This window comes from Lytechinus pictus, chromosome 4 (genome assembly GCF_037042905.1).
Source record: "Lytechinus pictus isolate F3 Inbred chromosome 4, Lp3.0, whole genome shotgun sequence".
Taxonomy (NCBI): Eukaryota; Metazoa; Echinodermata; class Echinoidea; order Temnopleuroida; family Toxopneustidae; genus Lytechinus; species Lytechinus pictus.
In genome coordinates, this window is record NC_087248.1 from 4,678,273 (window position 1) to 4,702,177 (window position 23,905).

The 23,905-nt window shown below is 34.0% G+C and overlaps 1 protein-coding gene across 50 annotated transcripts in view; it reads left to right on the top strand.

Moving 5' to 3' along the window:
• LOC129259672 (androglobin-like) overlaps nt 1–23,905 on the top strand; it is an 80,001-nt gene that overhangs the window by 20,756 nt on the left and 35,340 nt on the right. For 9 of the 50 annotated variants that reach the window (XM_064098124.1, XM_064098133.1, XM_064098140.1 and 6 more), the window contains exons 8-19: nt 2,661–2,860; nt 3,349–3,450; nt 9,563–9,672; nt 10,198–10,375; nt 10,896–10,986; nt 11,191–11,389; nt 12,182–12,325; nt 12,765–12,936; nt 17,433–17,664; nt 18,171–18,234; nt 18,730–18,786; nt 20,148–20,207. In XM_064098124.1, the coding sequence (XP_063954194.1) occupies nt 2,661–2,860; nt 3,349–3,450; nt 9,563–9,672; nt 10,198–10,375; nt 10,896–10,986; nt 11,191–11,389; nt 12,182–12,325; nt 12,765–12,936; nt 17,433–17,664; nt 18,171–18,234; nt 18,730–18,786; nt 20,148–20,207 (1,609 nt within the window). The remainder of the gene's footprint in view (nt 1–2,660; nt 2,861–3,348; nt 3,451–9,562; nt 9,673–10,197; nt 10,376–10,895; nt 10,987–11,190; nt 11,390–12,181; nt 12,326–12,764; nt 12,937–17,432; nt 17,665–18,170; nt 18,235–18,729; nt 18,787–20,147; nt 20,208–23,905) is intronic. The other 41 variants (XM_064098144.1, XM_064098153.1, XM_064098154.1 and 38 more) reach the window with 9 other exon arrangements.

Below are 23,905 nucleotides of genomic sequence, written 5' to 3' on the forward strand. Positions count from 1 at the left end.
ATTCTTGTTGATAAACACAGCACCTAAAATTAGAGATGTATGGTGTTGGTGAACAAATATAACTGCCCGGGAGTTGGGTCATGCTAACTGACTGCAATTTGCGGAATGAAATGCCCTATATTAATGTTGCTGTCTATAAATGTTTGGAATCCTTCCAACACTTTATTCTCTTTCTAAAATCTTTGATATGATTTGAAGAATATACCCTGATAATGGAAGAAATGTATCAACCTTTTCTGCCTTGCCAAAGAGGCCATAATGGTCGTGGAATTAAAATAAAAGAAGATTTTTTAAATGCAGTCGTATGAAATTTCAATTAATTATATATGTTGAAAAAATTAAAAATGCTGTTTATTCAACACTTGTAATCCCCTCTTCAGTGCACTCAGGGCACTCATTTTCATTCCCAATGCATTAGCTCTTTATCTATAGTATCCTGATGGAGGTCTATTAACCCATTGAGTCCCATGCAGGAGATAACTTGGGATAGGTTGTTTGGAAATAGTGTAATATACTGACATCAAGCGATGTTCAAATGATTAAATCGATATTGAAAACCTTAAATAATTTCTCAGTTCAACTCCAACAACATTTGACCAATTTACTCACATTTCCTTATATCTGTCTTAGCCATTTCTTGGCTTGTTCCATTGGAATGAAGACACAGGCTGTACAGAAAGAGAGAATGAATGAATTTCAAGAACGTTTAGAATTAGAACTAGACAGTCTTAGGTACAGCCCAGGATCTGGTCAGGAGATACTAAACTCTGTCATCCCGGAAGGAGATGACAAAGAAGACGAGGAGGAAGAAGAATTGAAATTGAATGGAAATGGTGACAGTAGCTCAGCCAAGAGCAAGAAAGAAGATGATGAGGATACAGGAATTGACATATTTGAGTAGGCTTTGGTCTTAGAGGCGTTCTCTCTTTTTTTACTGTTATCACATTTGGTGTTTATGTTGTAGTGAATATCTGATTGATATTTGCTTAAAAATCAGTGATTGTTTATCTTTTATGAAATGCATGTCGATAACTAATGCTGCATTTATATGTAAAGAAATACAGTGTATGATTTTAGATGATTTATGTTTCCCTCCCAATAATAACCAAAATCTCACATTTTCATATTTTGTTTATAGCATTGACTAACCTGTTTCATTTATCAAAGTACTCTTTTTGCATTGCATTACCATTATTATATTGATTCTTTCTCTTTTTTCATTTTTTGCACTTTATTAAGATGTATATTTGTATTAAAATGTATGAAAGATTGAATGGTAACGTTTGCGCCAGTTGTTAAAGTGACTTGCATATCAACCCAGAGTTAACTTTGATTCAGTCTTGTGGTACATGTAAGCTAACTATTAATGGAAAAAAGTCAAAGAGGTATACTCATTTTTAGTAGATACATGTAACACTGTAAATGCTGGCACTTTATTCTTTCCTAATAACACATTATTATTTACTGAAATTGCAAAGATTTAAATCTTTGGAAAGTGCATGAATGATTTCTTTTACAATTGACTAAATCCATGAATATATGTTGGCCCATCTACACATAGCTTCTTAAGAGGTCTGTCTTGAAAGCCTTACAGTCTGTATACCTATCTCTGTAAGAATCCAAGCATCACGGAATGTCCCTATTGACATTGCTGATAGCACTAACAACCTTTTCGCAGGAAGTTTGCAAACTTCAAAACTGATTTGTACTTTAATAGACACCCTTGTGTCTTGGGTCACCCCAGTGCCAAGTGTAGGGTTTGTAACTAAACACCTACTTGATGAGAGTAAAATAATCAGTTTTATTAACAATGGCAGAACTCAGGAACTCAACAGCAAACTTAACATATCAGGAACAGAGAACAGAGAATAACTAAACAAAGAGACTGGATCTGTAGTGTCGTATCTGTGCATCTGTTCCTGATATGTTATGTTTGCTGTTGAGTTCTTGAGTTATTCCATTGTTTTAAAACTTATTATTTTACTCTCATCAAGTAGGTGTTTGGTTACAAACCCTAAACCAAGCATGACCTTGACTCATTGTTAGACATTATTGCTATTTGTATTAATTTCTTAAGATCATTATTTTTTTATATATTCATCTTGAGGCCTGTTCCAGAAAGAGTCGCATTTGAACATGACCAATACAACTTATCAAAAGTCTGCGCTGCATCTTTTAACAAGATTCCCACTGTAAAAGTGCTATGCGTCTTTCACAAAATCTTTCCCACATTATATTGTCTGCAATGAAATGTGAGGATTGGCAAAGAAAAGCCGCTTGCTGGATTCACACGGGAAAGAGGCAGTTTTGACTCTTTTACAAGGTGCCTATTAAAGAACACTTGCAAGTTTCGCTCTGATAGCAACTCTCTCTGCAACAGGTGTGTTTGACCCTTCTTCATGTGAAATCATGATGAACTGGCAATTTCATCATTCTGAATAGTTACAAATCAAGTTGTGTTTGATTCCGCAATTTTTTCTCTAATTGGTGCACTAAATGAAGGTCCTTTCTTCATGATCCTTTTTATGTCGTGATGAGACCATAATGAATGGGATAATGTAATACTTCACAGACAATCATGAAGAAGGGCCTTACCAATGTTCCAAAATATGTACCTTTTTTCTACAACATTTCTTACTAGTTCTCTTTATCTCCTCTAGGTATGGTCATTTAGACAAGGTGTGGGAGCTGATGAAGAAGCTCCTTCCAGAGTTCAAGCTCCCTGAGCTGGATCCTCCCCCATCGGAGGAGCTACCTCCTGAAGAGGCTCCTAAGAAGGAGAAGATGGGAGATGAGATGTCTGTGGTTACCAGGGAGTCTAACAAAGATGGCAAAGGAGGCAAAGGATTTGATGGAAGATGTAAGTTCATTATCATTTCATTGACTTATTTGAATTATAATGTTTATAAGTGTGCTAGTTACCTGAAAAGAAAACATTGTAGAAGATGAAATGTGTAGAATGTTTTAACAATTTGAAAAAATGTAATATGAATATTATGAAGCACTGCACCTAAGATGTGGATACAACCAAAGTCAGAGCTAATGCCAACAGAAGAAGATACTTTAGTAATTGATCAGATAGTGCACTTTTACGAAAGATCATTAAAATATTTTTGCAAGATACACAGTATCCTAGGGCACATGACATGCCTACAATCTCCCTTCTCTATCCCATGGTCTAGTGGTTCACCGGGGGTCGATAAGCTATACTTTCCATGTCTGCTAACCTCCACAAGTGGCACTTTCAGTGTACAATAATAGCTCAGCTTGAAATTCCAAGACTCCAAAGAGTAGCAGTAGTATATGAAGTGTGGAAAATAAATAATTGATCGTGCAATTTCATTCTAGCTGAAAAGGGAGACAAGGACTTTAGAGTCGGTCATAAAGAGGACGTCAAAGAGGGAAAGAAAGACAAGAAGGACAAGAAAGATGACAAAGACAAAGACAAACGTAAGTTCCTCTTAACATTTCCTTTAGAATTTCCTTCTATTTTATGCATATAACCTGGAATTCTGAAACTAACAAATAATTCTAATTGTTGATATATAGCATTGTTGGTAGTTTTTAGACATTTGTTCTTCATTATTGGAAATATATATATATTTTTAGATGCATAATTTTTTATTTTTTTTAAATGGTTGAAAGAAAATATAATTTTAGTGGAGGGCCAAACTCAATATTGCAAATGATTATAAGGATTTATTGATTTTGCTGTTAAAATGAACACATGTATAATTGTCATTCATCCCTTCCCAAACAAGATAAGTTATGAGTTTGTACACTCTGTTTTCTGTTGCTGATATATTTGACTTAATTTGCTTTGAAAGAGATCAAATTTGAACCATTGTAATAAACTTGCGTTTTTAATTGGTGCTTTGTCTTAGTTGAGTTAAACAAAATGACGTGCTTAATTTGCTGGGAAATGTATAATTTTTTTCCCTTTTTGTTTATTGCTTAATTACCCCCTCCCAGGAGAAATAACCTGTAAGTAGATAGTGCTCCCTTATGTGTAAAGCATATGCACATAACAAAGTAACAACTGGATGGGAATTAGAAAGGCTTTCAAGGAAGCAGTTAACATAAATGACTCTTAAGATATGGCTATAACTGTTAAAAGACTTAGTCTGAAAACCTAACAGTCTGGAAATGCTATTATCTAGATGTAACCACCCCCCCCTGAATAAAATGTTTTATTGGACAGATTTTACCAATTGAAATGCCCAAAAGGGGGAATATCCAAAAGAGCCTAAAATTTAAAGGTAAGAAAGGAAAGTACCTACAATTATTAAAGAAAATGCCATACAAATCTTTTCAGAATATGCAGATATTTAGGCTTTAGGCATTAAAAGGAGCCCATTCAATTTTTTTAAATTCATTTCTTCTCTGACCCCCCCCCCCAAAAGAAAAGATCTTTAGTGTTGATAAAGGGCCACAATAGTGAGTGTTTGTGCTCATACATGTTTGTACTTCATTGTGCATAGAAGGAAATTAGACTTACAAATTTATTCTGCTTTTTGCAAAAAAGTGATATTTTCATGCTTTTAAATCTTGGTTATAAAAATCTTTTGAATGCCTTTCTATTTCTCATACCATGAATTAATCCTGTAATGAGCTAATCAAGTAATCATCCACTCCTCAATCTACTACAGCACTAAATCACAAACTTGATGGTAATATAAGTACAGGTGGAAAGGATTCTAAAAATATTAATCAGCAACCTGTTCACTAATTATCAAGCATATTTATGAGTGAATTCATAAAATGAGTGAATTCTCCGACTTGTCACCTCACCCTACATCTATCGATTTTTTGTAAGGTACCACTTTCCCCAAGCCTTAATCAAGTACAGCACTAATCACAAAGTATAAGTTTAATATGGTGGTGCATCTGTCAAGGTGATAAAGGATTCTCAAAATATCAATCATCTTCCTGTTCACTAATTATGATATGGGTGACATCTGACCTCTGACCTCACCCCACCTCATCAAATCTTGCTCCACCCCGCCCCTACACCTTTCGATTTTTTAATCACATTTGTCAGTTGTGTAAATAACGCTCGCAGGGTCTTCCAGACATGCCAACTGTTCTATTTTATAGTATTTGTTCCTCTTTTTTGCTATGAATACACCAATACTTTTTTGTATGATTTGTTACTTTTTTCAAAATTTCCAATCATGGAGTATGTATTATACACAGCGTGCATGTGACACTAGTGCCGGTCCGGCGGTCCCAGACCAGTAAAAATCACTGTCGGGCCAGTAACTTGTTGCATGAAATGAACAAGTAAATTCTTGCCTACGAGCACATGTTTAAAAGGGTGAATTATCAAGTTTTCAAGTAGAGTCATTTCACATGCTTTTTTACCGATCTCACTACAACAGGCTAGCAATTGTTGCATTGAGACAATTTTTTAGAAATACTCTTTTTTGTCCAAAAATACTTTTTTTTTCCTTCTAAGAATACTTTTTATTTGTAGAAGGTTGGCAGGTCTGGTCTTCCTACACTTGTGTCATGAACTCTATAATGGACATTCATGTATGCTATTCAGTCTTCTTGAATAATTGAGCATACCTTAAGTTTATCAATTGAATCAGTATTCATTTTGTTGATTTTTTTTTCATACCAAATAAAGAAATTGGGATTTAATAATTTAACATGGAATGTATCTTTCATCTATTTTCATTGTCACCATTTGTGTGATATGGTTGGGTGTTAGGAAAGTAAAGGTTTCCAAAATTGTAATTCATGGTTAAAAATATGGCAATATTGATATAAAGAAAGAGCAAAGCATGGAATTGATAATTATCCCCTTTTATCCATGTGTTTTTTGTATGTTGTTAATCATTTGTTACAATTAATACTCATTGTATACTGATTTAGCAGGTATAATTAAAAGTGTAAATTGGAATTACTGAATTAAGGTCTACTTATAATCAGCACTGGCTGCATAGAAATGTTGTTAGCTCTATTAAACCGAGCACTAACTGCAGGCCTGGTCACATCCTTCGGATTGTGATGTCATACATTGATCCAAGACGTAAATAACGTGTTGTACATGTTGTGACATTGGGCATCGCTGCAACATTACTGCTTGTAACAAGGCCTCTGTTAACGCATTACTAGTGCTAACAACGATTCTATGTGGCCGGTATTGCAGTATACCAATACACTTCTCAGCATTTGAAAGTGTGCCCCCATAACAAAGATTCGGGATGCATGGTTGTATTTGCTATATAATGGTGTAAGGGATACTTCTAAATGTGAAATTGTTGGGAAATTGTCTGACTATTGCTACTTGTTATTTTACTTTTGTAATAATTAATATACTATTATGTGTGATAATGGTTTCTCCGTTGTCACTGAACGAACGGCCACAAATCAGTAATAATCAATGCGTTTTCTTCCAAGTTGTGGAAGCAAAGCAGTCTGTTCTATTCAAGATCAAAATAGTGCACTTGTTAGCTTCCTCAGGGCACAATCAGAACAAGGAGACGCAGTTCCCTGAAAAATCACCTCTGATGCGAAAGAAAATTAAGTATCCTCACTTGGAATCTGCCTTTGGTTTGAGCTCATTTTAGCACTTCAAATTATTCTTGTCTTCTTTTGAATCAAAGTAAATCATAAGCAAATCAATTCTCCAGCTAAGGTTGCATTTTTCAACATTTGCCTTGAAAAAAAGATTTATTGCTAGATTGCGATTAAATCTTCTCTATTTGTCTCGTCATTGATTTTGCATTTTTATTTGTATACGTTTTCTAAGATTTATTTTCATTTTTGTTCTTGCCACTGGCCAATGCTTACTCCAAATCATTTCAAATTAATGATAGAAAATATACTCTCAACTCTTTTTGTTTTGTACTGGCCTATACTCTCCATGAATCTATTCAAAACCCATTTCAGAATTGATTTGAAACTGCATGTTGATATTTTATATCCATGGGCAAGCCCAAAATTAATCAGAATGTCAAATGATGAGTGACCAATGATAAACTAGATATAATGTTCGGTGTAGGTACGAGGTATATGACAAAGATGGATTTGATTTTTAAAACACCCCAAAACGGCTTAAAATTACATCATGATGATGCAATAAATAGGTCATAAGAAGGAGATCAGTGAAGTTATTATAAAAGTGATTCATTAGTCTGTGATTTGGACTTGCCCACTTTTACCGATTTTAATTTTTAACCCCCAAAACTTGTTTACACACTATATTTAATATCTTTGTAACAGGTGCACAAACTGCATGAATGTGAACCTGTTTGATTCCAATATTAAATGTGTTTTCTTTATTTTGTGACCCCGGCACATATAAACCCTGCACAGGCACGCCTGATAAAGAACAAGTAACAATCCTAGGTCTGTTTATCTTGCTTGCTTGCATGAATTTCCTGCATGTTGCATGATTTTGATTATGTCAGACTCTCCTCTATGTGCCAATTTGAATGTTTATGATTCAAAATATGGAACTACAATGATCAATATCAGACCCACTGCCTATTTCCCTTTCTCCCCCCCCCCCCTCCCAATCATCATTCCATTTTCCTTTCATTCCTCTTCCTCCTGGTTCCTCCTCTTTCTTCCTCTTCCCCTTTTCTTCCTCCCTCCTCTTTCCTTCTTCCCTTCTCTTCTTCCTCTTCCTTCTCCTCACTCCTGTTCGTCCTCCCTCTCCCCTTCCTACCCTGCTGTCTATCAATTTTGTTTAACTTACAGTGGAGTAACAAATAATTGAAGGCATTTTTTAAATTTGACCCCCCTCCATCATTATTATTTCCTTTACAAGTACTGATACATCTTATTTTAATGTATCTTGTATGACAAGTTTTTTTTAAAGATGACTGGTCACGTACTTCTGGCAAAACATTTATTGTACAATTTCTACAATTTCCATGTACTGAGATTGGACAGACCATTTGATACCCAAACAGTACACTTCTTTTATTTTTTTTCTTATTAATGTTATTTTTTTCCTTTTATTTCATTATTTGTAGTTGAATCAGTTCATTATTAAGTAGTATGTTAGTCACATTGCTTGAAAGTGCAGTCTCTATTTTGGTACCGTATAAAATTGTGCATTTCTATAGAAAATAAGTTTGCCTTACACTTTATTTTGTTAATGAGGTGTAAAGCACAAAACCTGTCTGAATGAAATAGATTTTATTCTAGGGAGAACCAGGTACAAATAACAATGCAGCTTGTTGAATAAGTTATATATTGCATGCAGTTTGGAGATAACATTCATTTCTTCTATACTCTAATTCATGAAATAATATATGAGACATGCATAAACCCCACAGTAAAAGAAAAATAAGTGAAAAGAGAGAACAGAGTTTGCAGGAGTTTTTGTACCATTTCATACGTGGGAAATATCTTGCTGTAGTACATCATTTTGGTATAATAACACATTCCAATGTTGGGATTTTCCAATTGCTTTTTTTTTCTTTAACTCAAAGTTTTGCACTGTGAATAAATGTTTATTGTTCAACTCTCTTTAGGATTTTTATGAAGTTTCTCTTTTCATATGTCGCTACAGGATATATTTTAGTTTGCATTTGTAATGGTAATGTAAACTCCCCTTTGCATGAAGTTCTTGTTCTTCTTAATTCCCCATTTTTTCACCTCAAAGCTTTCCTAGAAACTGTTTATTCTCTGCCTCCCATATATTTTTTTTTTAGACCTTTGCTCTTCTCTCTTTTATTCTGACCTTTTGTTTGTTATGCATAATTTTGAAAAAATAAAGAATAAAATGAAATTTATTATCTTGTAGTGAAATAGGATCCCCTCAAAGTTTATGTCTGATGAGAGATCCAATTTAAAACAAATTAAACTTGCAGATACATTGCAGAATGATGATGGATGGATAGCATAACGTATTTGTTTTCTTTTAATTCTGGGAAAATTGTCCAGATGTTGATTTCACCCAGTTTTAACGGTATTTTAGATGTAGAATTCAACTTTCTTTCCAAGCATCATGATTGCTGTGTGCATGGTTAGACTGTAGTTATGATGATCTTTCAATTGAAGATGTGTTTCAAGTATTATTTTATAAAGATTATGATAGTTCAAAGTGTCAAAATATCCCCTAGCTTTGTCATGGCACTAAGATGTTGATAGTTAGAAGTTATAAAGCATTTGTTGAAGCGTTTGCAAACGAATATTGATAGAAAATGTACTAACTGAACTGTAATGGAAAAAGTATCCAGAAATGATGTCAAGTTATAGAATACACCTGTAAATAGGCAAATTTTTCTGATTCTATGTTCAATATTGTAGACCAAGATATGAAATTTTGGGCATTATATGGATAAAACCTTGCTACTGTGTGTATGCTAAGGTGAAGATATTGTTTAGGAAATGTTCAATGTCATGTATATTCCATGCATTCACTTGTTACTTCTTTCTCCAGTAAAATGTCTGATATTTGGTGAAACTACGATTAGCTAACAATTAATGACTACTCTTCAAGAAAAAATGCATTATTTCCATTTGTAATATACTCATTAATGTTTTTTATAATTACATTTGAATTAATTTAAGTAACAATGCCCTTTTACTTATATAGATAAAGACCAGTCAATGCCGATGGTTCCAGAGAGCCCTCAAGTGACCCTGTTTGCCAGCTATGTACACCCTCCTAAGGTACCACTCAGGATCTCGGTGCTTGGAGAAATGGTATGTTTACATCGGTTACCCTACTCGTAAGGCATCAAGTATTTAAAGAGTAACAAAAGGAAAAACAATCGTGACCGGAGACAAAGGTTGAAAGTTAAATGGATATGGATGACAACATGAGCATCAAGAATGTAAACAAAGCTGATCTTAATAGTAAAGATGGGACTGTAAATAACTAAAATATAAAGAAACCAAATGTCAAAATAACAGTCCTACAAGATTAACAATAATGACAACTCTGACATGCAACAATTATTTTTATTGTGTGTGGAATAAACAAGTTGCTTCTAGAGGGCAAGTTGGTATGTCACATGGATTTGATTATTTTGCATCAATTGAAGTTTATATCTTAAATACGTTATATAAAAAAATATGTGTCATGAAATTATAATTTCAACATGTTCCAGGATACGGTTTTGGAAGAAAGCTTGAATTAAAATCCCTAGAGACATCTTACTTTGTATTGACTGGTGTGTCCTTGTAACTTGCGAACTCATGACCTTTGGTCTTTGGTGTTTAATACAGGCTGATGCATCAGAGAGGCTTCGTCAGAATGGTCTTTCCCATGTTTATCCTCACCCTCTTATGCTGACCCAGACCAGATCTTGCCCCTTGGTAGCCCCACCACCACCCCCTAAGATTCCTTCTTGGAAGCTGATACGCCCCAAGAAGAAGAAACCATCCCCTACTGATGAACCTTCAGGTAAGATTTAACCTAATGTTCCCAGAAAACTGGAAAATTTCATTAAATTCAGAAAGATAATAGATTTTAATAAGGATAATTTTTCAGGCCAGAAAATTTGAATCATAAAAATAATGTAAAATTTAGGAAAATCAAAGGAAATCCAATAAAGCACAGTGCAAAAAACAAAACAAAAAAACAACTGGAAAAGAATTCATAAAACATATTTGCAAAAATTGCCAAACATGGAATTTGATGCTGGAAACACCAAAGGATGCAGAATTTGCATTTTATAAATAGAAAACTTTGGACTATAATTCATTTAGGTCTTCATAACACATTCTTGATATTATAATACATTGTAGTATTCAGTAGTTAAATTTCTGAAATTAAATAAAGAAATTTTGATTTCTGAATTAAATAACAGCAATTTTGTTTTTAACATTCTAAATATCTAGTTGTGCTGTGTATGTAAATTGTTCAACTAGATTTTTGCTCTTATATGCTTATTGTATTGTTTCATTGATTTTTATTTCCATAGAACCTGAAGTGAAGAAACCAGAGCAGTTTGTTGAAATAACGTCTCCATTCGTCAACTACAAAGTCAGCTCTGTACCAATTCCTACAGACACGTATGTGCATGAATTTTTTTTTTTTTTGGGGGGGGGAAAAATCTCAAATATTCTTAATTTGACCCTTTTCCAGTTGAGATTTCAGCCATCCTTTAAAACCTGTCACAATCTTTTACCCTATTCAGTGTTCTAGTAATGATCTCTACACCCTTTATTCAGTGTACTGGTTTAATATAATTTCCTCCCCTTCCTCCATCCTTACAGGAAGAGACCTAACTCCTCTCTATCCCGAGGAGCTGTCTCCAGACCAGACACCTCCCAGATGGGTGAGATCTGTGAGGTGGATGAGAATGCTCCTGAGAAGACCGAGGAGGAGCTTGCTAAGGAGAAGGAGGCCAAGCAGAAAGCAGAAGAGGAGGCCAAAAAGAAAGAAGTGTTGGCTAATAGTGTACCAGATATACAGGTTGGGCCACTTTGTCATTGATTTAATCAAATCATTCAATCAGTTTCAAGTTTGATCCTAAATGTTTACGAAACTGGGGCCCATCTTACAAAGAGTTGCGATAGATCCGATCAATCGCAACTATGGAAAGCCAGCAAAGTCAACATATACAATGCATGTTTGCTCAAAATTTTTTCTAGATATGAATGTATATCCATAAATTCATTGATATCTTGACAGTTCAGTGTGTTCTCTTTTGTTTACAAAGGACATTTTGCACATTTCCTGTAGAGAAAATTATGACACTGATGGATTTCAATAGAGTTATGATTGATTGGATCAATCTTAACTCTTGTAAGATGGGGCCCTGGTCTACAACCGTTCAGAAGCAATTTTGTTTAGAACTTTTTATGTGCTGAAGGTGGAAGTGAACGAGAGATATACCCCTCTCTAGCCCTCTCACATCAAGTCCCTGTTATGAATGATCCTTGCCATCATGATCCTTCAGTTTGTCCCAGTTTGCAACCCCTTCATTTGATAGATTGAGAGATTGAAAATTATTCTTAAAAGCTTTGTCCTTAATCATCCACTCGGATTACAAGAAATAAACTATTTTCATGCATTTCCTGTCTTGAGATGGCTGATATTTGCCATCTGCACCTTAAAAGTTCTGAAGCAATGAAACTAAAAACTTCCAGTGGAAACATGATGCAATCGCACCAGTGAGACACCAAGAAGTGGGACAGTAGTGATTGGGACAATATTTTTGTTGCTGTTACACTCATGTGTTCTAATATTTTCCATGAATTTTAGATGGCAGGAGTTGTATCACCAGGATTGATGCCCAACACATCCCCTAGAGAGAGACAGAAGTCAGCCAGGAAAACAAGTAGTGTCAAGGTTGAGAAGGTCGATGATAAGAAAACCAAAGATGACAAGAAGGAACCAAAACTAGATGTAAGTATGATTTGAGCAATTTCACAAAATAATCAACCTTTTTGTACCTTTGTCCCCCATTTTCTTCCATTCCTTTTCACTTGAAGAACTTTCCAAGTCGTGATAAATTAAGAGCATTACAACTTTTCAAATGAACTCATGAAACTCAGGAAGTTCATGTCAGGAAGGTCACACTTGGTTGGATGAACATATCATGGAATTGCCCTTATGTAGAAAGTTATGTGTGTTATACTCTTTATTGTTATGTTGTCCAAATCAGGATATAGAAAATTAACTTAAAACTTGGAAATGAACATGTAACAATTTTTCTATTTTTTTTCATGCACCGTTTGATTTTATTTTCACCCTTTTTTAACAGTCCTTTTTTTTCCACATAAAAATGCTTATCTGATTTTGATTTCTTTATTGATTCTGTTTCTTTCTGATTATTTCTGATCAGGTCCAGAGTCCAGCCCCGAAGAAGTCTGCCAAGAAATCTCGGGGTACAGGTGAGAAGGAGAAGATGTTCCCTGGCAAGCTGGAATCCAAGGGGTCAATGAAGGATCTCAAAGGGTCAGGGGTCAAAGAGAAAAGCAAAGAGAGTGAGAAGGAGAAGGGTAGTGGGTCAAAAGGTAGGAGGAAATACATGCATGATGTCTGTAAGCTAACGTACCCCTCCCCTAAAATTTCCCCCCCCCTGCTCGCTTTTGGTGTTATTTTGTGCATATATATGGTGGTGGCTGTAGAAGTAATAGAATATATATTCAATGTTCAAAGTAAATTGTAGTGTTGGTCAAAGTGCTGGAAATATAATTATTCAGCCTTGTTATTAATTTTAGCAGTTCATATTTTTCGGTATTCCCATTTGAAAAAATAATCCTGTTTTGTCACATACATATTTTGTCATTGATTGATACAAGATTGAAAATTTAAAATTGTATCAATTGTGCAAAATAAGATTAAATCAAAACAGGAAGATTTGAGAAATTCAATAATGAAAACTATTTCAAATAGATTTGACATTTTGTTCTTCAAATAAATTTTGATCATAAATTTTATGCAGTATGATTTGTATGATAATTTTTTTCCAGAAAAAAAAGCCTGTTCTCAAGCTGATATGGCACTGACCAACACTTGCGCTTACTTCCTGTATATTATCTGAGTATTGGTTAAAAGTAGAAAACTGATGCCTGCTTTTTTAGGCAAAACTAATTGTGGTGCATAGGCCTGGTTGGCTTAAAAAATTGCAACTCACACATGCTGCCAAAGCATATATGCAAGATAAGACATTTTCAGAAACCACACAGGTTTCTTCATGCTGACGATTCAATTTATGGCACACGAGCATAAAGCTAAGCAATAGATCATGGGATTGATTCCTACAATTGATCGCATCGATTATTTTGTGTGCTTACTCGTGAAAATTAGCCCCATTTATAATTCGCTAAGCTTTATGTCATGGGCCTTGATATCCAAAATCTGCCTGATTTTATTTAAAGGAGAATGAAACTCTTGGAGCAAGTTAGCTTTTGTGAAAGCAGAAAAATCAAAGAATAAGATCAACAAAAGTTTGAGTAAAATAGGACTAGCAATAGAAGAGTTATGAGCATTTGAATGTCGAGATCACTAATGCAATGGAGATCCTCCCATTGGCAATGCGACCAAGATCTATGATGTCACAGATGAACAACTCTACCCTTTTGGACACTGAAAATATACCCCAAAACATCTCTTTTTGCTCATTCTAATCATATGACAAACGATTCATCAATGATATAATGTTGTGAAACCTCTGTACTCTGTACTCTCATAAAGAGAACACCTCACCTTGTGATAGACTCTATAAAAGTGGGAATATAAGTGAAATAAGTACTAAAGTAATGAGGGAGTTGTACGTGTGTGACATCACAGATCTTGGTCACATTGCCAATGGGAGGATCTACATGGCATTATTGATCTCGACATTCAAATGCTCATAACTTTCTTATTATTCATTCAATCTTCCTCAAACTTTCAACAATATGTTTCTTTGATTTTTCTCTTTGATATGGATTCAGCTGGTTTCAAGGGTTTCATTCTCCTTTAAAGTTTTTCATGGTCTCTCTTGAAAGACCATACTTCGTCACTTCCAACTTCAACCAATCCCTCTAACAAAGTCGAAGGTTAACCCTTGTATATTCGACTGTGCTGCATGGAGGATGGAGTAAATGGCACTAACACTTTTAAATGCTTTAAAAGTAATGGAAATATATTGACTTCTATTCTTATTTTTTCTCAAAGTCTTGTTGACATTGGGTCGTCTGGTAGTCATGATTTAACTGCTTATTTCATTACTAGTTTAATAATTGGTTAAATGTCAATTCATAGCAATTAATATTTTGCGATAAAATTCACCTATGCTTCAGAGAATGTAGAAAACTGAGTAATGTGACTTTGACTTCAATTATTCTTTATCCATCTGTATTATTAACACAATATACAACAAGCATGTGTATAGGCAATAAATAATTTTGCAATTAAAGGAAATCCCATAAAAAGATTAAAGGAAAAAGGTTTTCTCCTATGAAGGAAAGAAATTCACAACAATAGAACTAGATGAAAAATTGTCATAATAGTCTAATGCACTTGTAATACCCATTGTTAAAAATTGAAATATGCTATTTTTCTGACCTATTCTCTTTCTTTTCATGCTGATGATGAGCAGTAAAGATATGTTGTGGCACTACAATTTTATTTTTATATTTTAGGTTGATGAATGTATCAAATGGATAAATTAATGTATATTATCATAGGACTACAATAGTGTTGGTGCTGGGGTAACAAAATCATGTGTTTAACCAAGAAAAATTTTAGGAAAGGAAAAAAAATGCCACAATACTGTATGCAATGGGATAGGCTTCCCTTTTACATGGCCAAGATGCAGCTTCATTTTCAGAGATTAGAAGTTGGTATTTGGACAGGACATGACTTGATAGAAAAAGTCGGATCCACCCCCCCAAAAAAAAACCAAAGTCTTGTTCCCCCAGCAACGATATGACACAGCTACTACCATATATATTCTTATTTTATAGGTATAGTATATTTAGAATGAAATAATATAATCCTTTGGCTCAAACTACTTCCACTCCTAAAGGTCCTCACTCACTGATCATTATAAATTAATTGTGTTTACTAGTCTATTGACCATCTGTAAAGCTTACACTGACCTATGACACCGATCTGACCTTTGCTGACCCCTTGGCTTCCTGCTTGCCTCGCAGTTGGTAACGTGCTAAAATTGTTGTATCCAGGTTGTAATTCTTTGATTTCTCACAGCTACTTGTAAGAATGCATGACTCTTGATACTTTTACGCTGTTCACTATTTTCTGATCCTCTAAATCTTATTGCACAAGCTAGAATGAAAATTGCATGTTTTTCACATTGAATCTAATTGTTCTGTAGCTTGCACTCTGTGCCCTAATGTCCTTCAATTTTCTATCTTTTGCAATAGTAATTTCACCTAAATTTTAAAGAAATATGAAAATTTGTTTTGATTAAAATTTATTTCAAGAGTGCTCTTTTAAAATTCAAATTTCAGATTTCAGCAAGTAATAATTATGTTTGATTTCTGTCAATATCTAAATCTGACATTTCATTTATTTCTTGTTTTGTTTGTTTGTTCCTTACAATTGCTCTTTCTTTACTTTTGAATTTTAAAAAATCTTTTTCTTCAGAGATGATATAATGAAACTGACTTATGAGTGTCTTGAAAACACCTCTCTCTTTTCATACTCTTCGTCTCTCCTACCATATCTGTCTTTCGATCTGTCTCTGTCTCCTGTATGTTTTTGTATTTCTGTCTCTTACTCTATTCTCTCTTAGATGTCTCTTTCTCTCTTTCCTTTTCTCCTGTTTATTTCTATTTGTCTCCCTATCTCCCTCTCTATTTTCCTCTCTCATGTTTTATGTGCAAGTATTTGATTTTCTCATGAAAATTGCAATGACCTTTTCACCTCTGACCTGCCTCTCTCTGTATGCATGTTTGAAGTGTCCTATCTCCCCATGCACTATATTAAACCCTATTATAGTCACACATTCCACCCCTCCCTGTATCATCACATCTGTATTTGACACTAATTTTATACAGTATATCATCATTGCGACCTCAACATCTGCAAAAGCTATCGCTCTTCTAACTTGCTTTCATAATAGTGACCTGCTTCTGTACATTTACATGTATTTCACCTTCTTGTGTTACCATTCACATAATTGCTAAATATTTTCCATTTTAAGTCTGTCCGTTCTAATTTTGTGCTCATTTTCACCCTCTGTTTGCTGTGGAAGAGCTAATTCAACATAAATAAAGCAATATTTTAGAATGCTCTCATTGTACATTTTCTTGGAAAAATTTTGCTGTATGCATAAATTACTGATTCTTACAATATGTAAATCTCTGAGTCTTGAAGTTGTCTATTTAATGATGCATTATATCCAATATTTTTAGTACACTTTCTACTCGCATTATTACTAAAAAAATAGCCTCAGTTTGAATGAAGGTATTGCTCTTTCTTTGAATTTTCTTGATTATGTGAAATGATTGAAATGAAAACAGATGTTGATCGTAATAGACAACAAAAGTAAAATCTTAAAAGTACATTTAAATCTTTTGATTCATCATCATCCGTTAAAGTACAGTCCACCAGGTTGGTGTATCATCGTACTTGTAGAATTGTGCAGGAGTATGTACATTGCTGTGGAAGATCTATTCTATGTGCGGTTAAAAAGAATCAGATTAATTTTAACAACTTCAATTCTGGTACTAAACATTTCTTTTTTGTATATTTTTTTTCATTTATATAAAAGAAACAAGTAACCAAGCTTACCTTAGATTTCATGAGATATATCAATTTATGATAAATTTCATTACTATATTATATCCAATTTATACATATACCAGTATTTTCTTCAGATGAGTAAACATTGTATCCCAGTCCCTCCTTGCAACATCTATTATCATTCCTCCATTATTATTCCCCACTCTTTGCCCTTATTTTCGCTTTCATACACACTGATATATACTCCCCACAACACACCCTTCTTGAAATATCATATACCCCTCCCGACTCCCACACCCAAACATGCATACAGATGGAGGCAGCGGGCTGGGCGGGGCACTCAAACCCCCCGGTACCAGTGAGGGGTACATGGACCAACCCCCTGATACCTTCTCCGTTATGACAGATGGTGTACCCCGGTCTGCCCTTGGGGAGGGGTCAGTGATGTTTGTTGATGGTGATACTCCAGCGGGGGACAAGGTCGAGGTCAATCAGGCCGATAAGAAAGTCTGGATGGACTTTGAAGACTTCTGCAAATGCTTCAAGTAAGTGAACTGTCTTTGTTTTCTTTATTCTAAAAAATGGTAAAAAGTACATATTTGATACAATGTAACAATCGATAAAAGATTATTTGAATTTTCTTTACATTCAGAGTGTGTGTTTCAATGCTTCTATGTATAATTTATTTTTTCCCATGCCTTTTTTTTGGGGGGGGTGAGAAAGTAGGATCAATTACATTTCCTGAAAATAAATTTGAAAATATAATCAAGGAAGTTACAATAAAATTTTAGAGATTATATTCCGAGAGTTGTCAAAATCTCTTCTTTTTTTCTGTCATAGAAAGATTTTATTCAAAATCAAACATGAAAACAATTCAATTTACAGAAAATTTAAGGAAGCAAGCATGTTTACAACTGTACATGCGTACTATTTTCTAATGATGAAACAAATTAGTTTAATCCAACTATGACTCCACATTGGTACCTAAGTTCTGATACACAAATTATGTAGGAATTAAAATGTATTTTTCCTGTTTTGTTTGTCTCTGCAGGACACTGTATATTTTCCACAAGCCAAGTTCTTATATGTGCACACACAAAGTATCTGATCTAAAGGTGAGGCTAATAATTATATTTGGATTCCATTTTACTCTGTCTTACATAAGCTGATTTTTGAAAATAAGGAAAATTTTATTGTTCGTATCAATTGAAAATTAAGAGTATAAAACAAAATACCTGTAGAAGTTTAAGAAAAAGGTAATTCAATTCCAAAGTTTTGCTCATTATATTATCTTTTCAAAACAACAAGGATATTGCTCTTGTTTAACATAGAAACTTTATGAAAATAAACCTTTGGACAAAAAGACCCCAAATGGGCTTTTATCCAATAACTCATTTTCTGGGGGGGGGGGGGGGGTCAACCTTTTCATTAATTTCTGTAATTGGCACTCCTGGCAAATTTCTGTAATTAAAATAGTAAAAAGCAGTATTCTTTTGTATACATGTAAGTTTTTTATGAGAGGACATTCCTTTATAACACATGTATATAGCATCTAGTGATTTTCTTCTAAACCCAAATTAACTGATACATTCCCTTCCCAATGCTACCAGAGTGAGTTACCAGGCGTGGTCGCTCATCCATCTAGTGCTCGAGGCGTCAAGGAACCAGTATGTTCTTATCACTGACTGAAGTTTGTTGCACAAAATACACTAAACACCACTCATTAATTGCCATTTACTTTAATGTGCCATCTGTAGATTAATTTAAGTGCAATTATGATTTGTAGTTTACCTTTCATTTTATGCACAAGATTGAGATTTTATTGTACAGAGGAATATATGTTAAAATATTGCTTGATTAAAAAAAAAAAAAAAATCTTTTCCCATATACAGGAGTCATTAGAAATAAGTTTCATGATAAGACACATTCCTCATTTTATTGCCCCGCCCCTCCCCAATACACCCACAAAAAACACAATTTTTTCAGAGAGAAACAATATATTTCACAATAATTTGTTTTAAGCTATATATATGAATTGAACTTGTTAGAGCATTAATTAGATTGCCTTTCACAATAGATTTGCAGTGCTTTTAATGATGACACTTCAGCATTATATTTGTTACACAGGAAACATAATTATATATAACTGATAGATTTCTGCTATAAACAGTAATACTCAATCAACTCAAGAAATTTTAATGTAACAGTATTAGCACTAGCACATACCGTCTTTTACTCACTTATATATGATGTACATTGTCTTTAGAATATTGTTTCAAGCATTTTATCTAAATGTGATATGATTTGTTGATACATATTAATACATGCAATGTCTTATTCCACAGCTATTAACCGTTTATTTTTCGCACAGTTTGAAAGTTATGCTTCCAGTATAATCTTAATTCATAACAGTGTGTGTACATGTGAATAAAGTATACACATTTTGCATTACAGAGTGCACTTGACTTTACACATGTATCCTTTATTACTTGTGTGACACCCACTAATTGCAGATTTGTGTGGAGTTTATTAGAATACATCTCAGTGCAAAATTTCATTTTCTTTATCTAGTAGTTTGAATTGTTTGTTTGATTGATTTACCAATTCCAAGCCAACGACAGATGTTTTATGTATTATGTGTAGCACTTTCCGTTGATAGCCCACTGACGTTGAAATTAACAATAAACTTTAATATAGGAAAGTATATCCGGATAAAAAGTAGGAAAAGGAATAGCAACATTTTACAAATAGAGTAGCAAATGGAAGGTTGTAAATTTTTCTTTTTAATCTTTAATCTTGTAAAAATGCAAAATTTCTATTTTGCGTTTTCTTTATATGTCTATCAATAAAAAAACCAAAAAATTTCAATTTTCCTGATAAGTTTCTTGATACAATCATATTTTCCCTAAAATATCATTTTTTCCCCTTTCAAGTGAATATAATCTACCCTATTATTGGTATTTGCCCCGATGAAAAAGATTTGTCCTAAAGACTGATTTAATCTTCCATTTCCTTCACTAAATGACAGAACACTACAACATCTACCAGGAAGAGAACTACTACAAACATTGATTTATTGGCTGACACTGTATGTAAACACACCATCCAAATATAAATCGATGGTGTTACCTTGTGTGAACATTGCTAAACTTAATGCACATAAATGCTAACTTGATGGATATGATATACATAACAACAGAAAGAAATGCAGCCTCATCATTATTACAGGTTTATTCTGATTAAAATTGTTTAGTGAACATAGACACAGATTGATTTCATTCAGTTGGTTGTTTCATACCACAGCACTATAATCTATGAAGCAGCATATTTGTTAGGTTTTCTATAGATACTTTGATTTCTTGATTCAGATGTTATAAAAAAAGAAGGAATAAAAAGAAGAAACTTTCTATGACATGAGTTTTTACTTTGTCCATAAAAATAATAATTATGAAAGCATGATTTTCCAGGAATCTAAAGAGCTCTGAAGAAGTTTGAAACAATGAGCTATTGGTAACAAACCTTTCAATATTTCTTATTCCTTTTACCTTGTAACCTACATTGTGAGGCTGCTTTTTACCTGTTGCTACTATACCTGTCTTTCACACAGCTGTGTTATCAGGCAAAACAAGTCATTGCAATTATCCATCATTTTATGTAGACTGGGATGTACGGGTTATTAAATTTGTCTAAAATCATATTATACAGTTGGTATGCGGGCTTAATATTGCATATTGTGATTATTATTTTTTGTACAGTGTTTAGGTTTTTGTCTCACCTGCATAGCAGAGTGAGACTATAGGCGCCGCTTTTCCGACGGCGGCGGCGACGGCGACGGCGACGGCGGCGGCGGCGGCGTCGGCGGCGGCGGCGGCGGCGTCAACACCAAATCTTAACCTGAGGTTAAGTTTTTGAAATGACAGCATAACTTAATATGTATATGGACCTAGTTCATGAAACTTGGCCATAAGGTTAATCAAGTATTACTGAACATCCTGCATGAGTTTCACGTCACATGACCAAGGTCAATGGTCATTTAGGGTCAATGAACTTAGACCATGTTGGGGGAATCAACATCAAAATCTTAACCTAAGGTTAAGTTTTTGAAATGTCATCATAACTTAGAAAATATATGGACCTAGTTCATGAAACTTATACATAAGGTTAATCAAGTATCACTGAACATCCTGCATGAGTTTCACGTCACATGACCAAGGTCAATGGTCATTTAGGGTCAATGAACTTTGGCCGAATTGGGGGTATCTGTAGATTTACCATCATAACTTTAAAAGTTTATGGATCTGATTCATGAAACTTGGACATAATAGTAATCAAGTATTACTGAACATCCTGTGCAAGTTTCAGGTCACATGATCAAGGTCAAAGGTCATTTAGGGTCAATGAACTTTGGTCAAATTGGGGTATTTGTTGAATTACCGCCATAACTTTGAAAGTGTGTTGGTCTAGTTCATAAAACTTGGACATAAGAGTAATCAAGTATCACTGAACATCCTTTGCGCATTTTAGGTCACATGACCAAGGTCAAAGGTCAATGAACTTTGGCTTAATGGGGGTATCTGTTGAATTACCATCATAACTTGGAAAGTTGATGGATCTTTCTCTTGAAACTTGGACATAAGAGTAATCAAGTATCACTGAACATCCTGTACGAGTTTCAGGTCACATGATCAAGGTCAAAGGTCATGTAAGGTCAATGAACTTTGGCCACGTTGGGGGTATTTGTTGAATTACCATCATATCTCTATAAGTGTATGGGTCTAGTTCATAAAACGTAGAAATAAGAGTAACCAAGTATCACTGAACATCTTGTGCGAGTTATAGTAGTTTTCAAAATCAGCACTGCTGCTATATTGAATCGCGTGATGCAGGTGAGACGGCCAGAGGCATTCATCTTGTTTAACAAACAGATCATGTCCACGGCTTTACTGTGCATTCTTTCAAATCTCTTGTTTTGTCTAGTTACAAAACTGGAGTATTGAATGCTGAGTGTACTTTTCACTAAAAGCTGCGGCTAAACATGACTCAAATTCTGTTAAAGTACCTTATACCCCCCCCCCCCCCCCCCGATACACACAAACATGAAAATATCATTTGTTTCATCAATTATGTGATTGTCCATTTTCATTGTATCTCCATTTCACCAAATGCTAACAATTATTTGATGAATTCAAAAGGAAATGGCAGGGAAGGTATGATTTATATAGAATGTTTTCTTTGAATTTTCCCTCAGGTTGAAATTGTTGACGGCTTATATACTTTAGTTGGACACTGCTGAGTTTGGATAGTGTGGCACGGCATTGCTCTTTATATTCTTTAAGCCTTTCTCTTTTTCTTGTGGTAATCATCTGATCAATCTTTCATACTTCAAATAGTGCTTTTTATATCTATTTTCTATCACCAGTTCTTGCTTTTTTTTGTCTTTTGAAAAATAAATGGGCATAACTTAAGGTAAAATGAAGAGATTAGGTCTAAATTTGTACTGTAGAACACCAATAATTGAGATTAAACAATACAACAACTTCTAATTTCTAACTTGAGATGAAATAGATGCAAATTTGTTTTGAATACAGCAATTTAAGAGTAGTAAAAGCAAACATCCACATATCAATATTTGGTCCCCACATTTCGATGGGGGGGGGGGGGGGCTGGTGGTTGTACATGGAAGCAGAAAATGAAGATACATGTAGTAAGATTGTTTAGCTTTACTTTATTCATGTTCCAAAGTATTTTCACATCATGTTTCTTCCATCTTCAATATCAATGTTTTTGCTTTTGATATTTTCTTCTTGAGTCTGTTGGTACTTATTCAGTCTTTTCTTTTGATGTCTATGCTTTCTTGGTGCTTGGTTAGAGTTAAAGCAAATATTATTTCATGTTATATATATATATAAATTATTTGTTTTTTGTACATGATTGGCATTTAGTGTGCCATCTGCTTCAAGAAGCCATTTTGTTGCATTCTGAAATGGATATGGGAAATAAAAAAAGTGGGATATTCCATGTAATAATCAATCTTTTTTATATTCTATATTTTACTCATTTCACAAATTTGTCTGGCCATGATCATTTGAAAGCACACAACTTTTCATATGAACTAGAAAATAGAGATAAATTATTTCAGGATTTTCCTGTGAATTTCAGGGACACAGGCATATATACTTTATGGAATTTTACAAATATTAATGAAATACCCTCATCGTGTATAATAGGTTTGGCTGGGATTTTTTTCCCCTTCAAATCTTAATGAAAATGAGGAATTGAACGAGTTGTGTGCAAATTTGTTTAGTATTGATTATTCATGTCGTCTCCTTTGGTGATTGCAGCTAATTGATTTTATATTATTAATATCTGATCGTGTTATCTCAGAACTATATTTATGTCTGTGTTGTCATAATCCTTGTTTTAACCTATGTGTATCTGCACAATAGAACTTATCAGGCACCACAAATTTATTCAAGATTTTTCATAGATAATTTTTTTTTTGCTGGGGGGCATCAAATGTCTTTATGAGAAATAATTAGATATAATTTAGAGTATTTTTCGACCAAATGAATTGCATATGATAAATGTATTTGTTTCAAAGATCAATATAGTGCTTGATGATTTTCATGTGAGAAGGATGTTTACTAAATCAAAATATATATCTTTCGTATTTATAGTGAATTAGATTGAAGTAAATTGCATACTAGATTAATTCCTGTATTAAAAGAACATCAAAAGTTGGTTATAAAAAGTTAATTACGATGAGGTAAAAGATAATCGGTTACA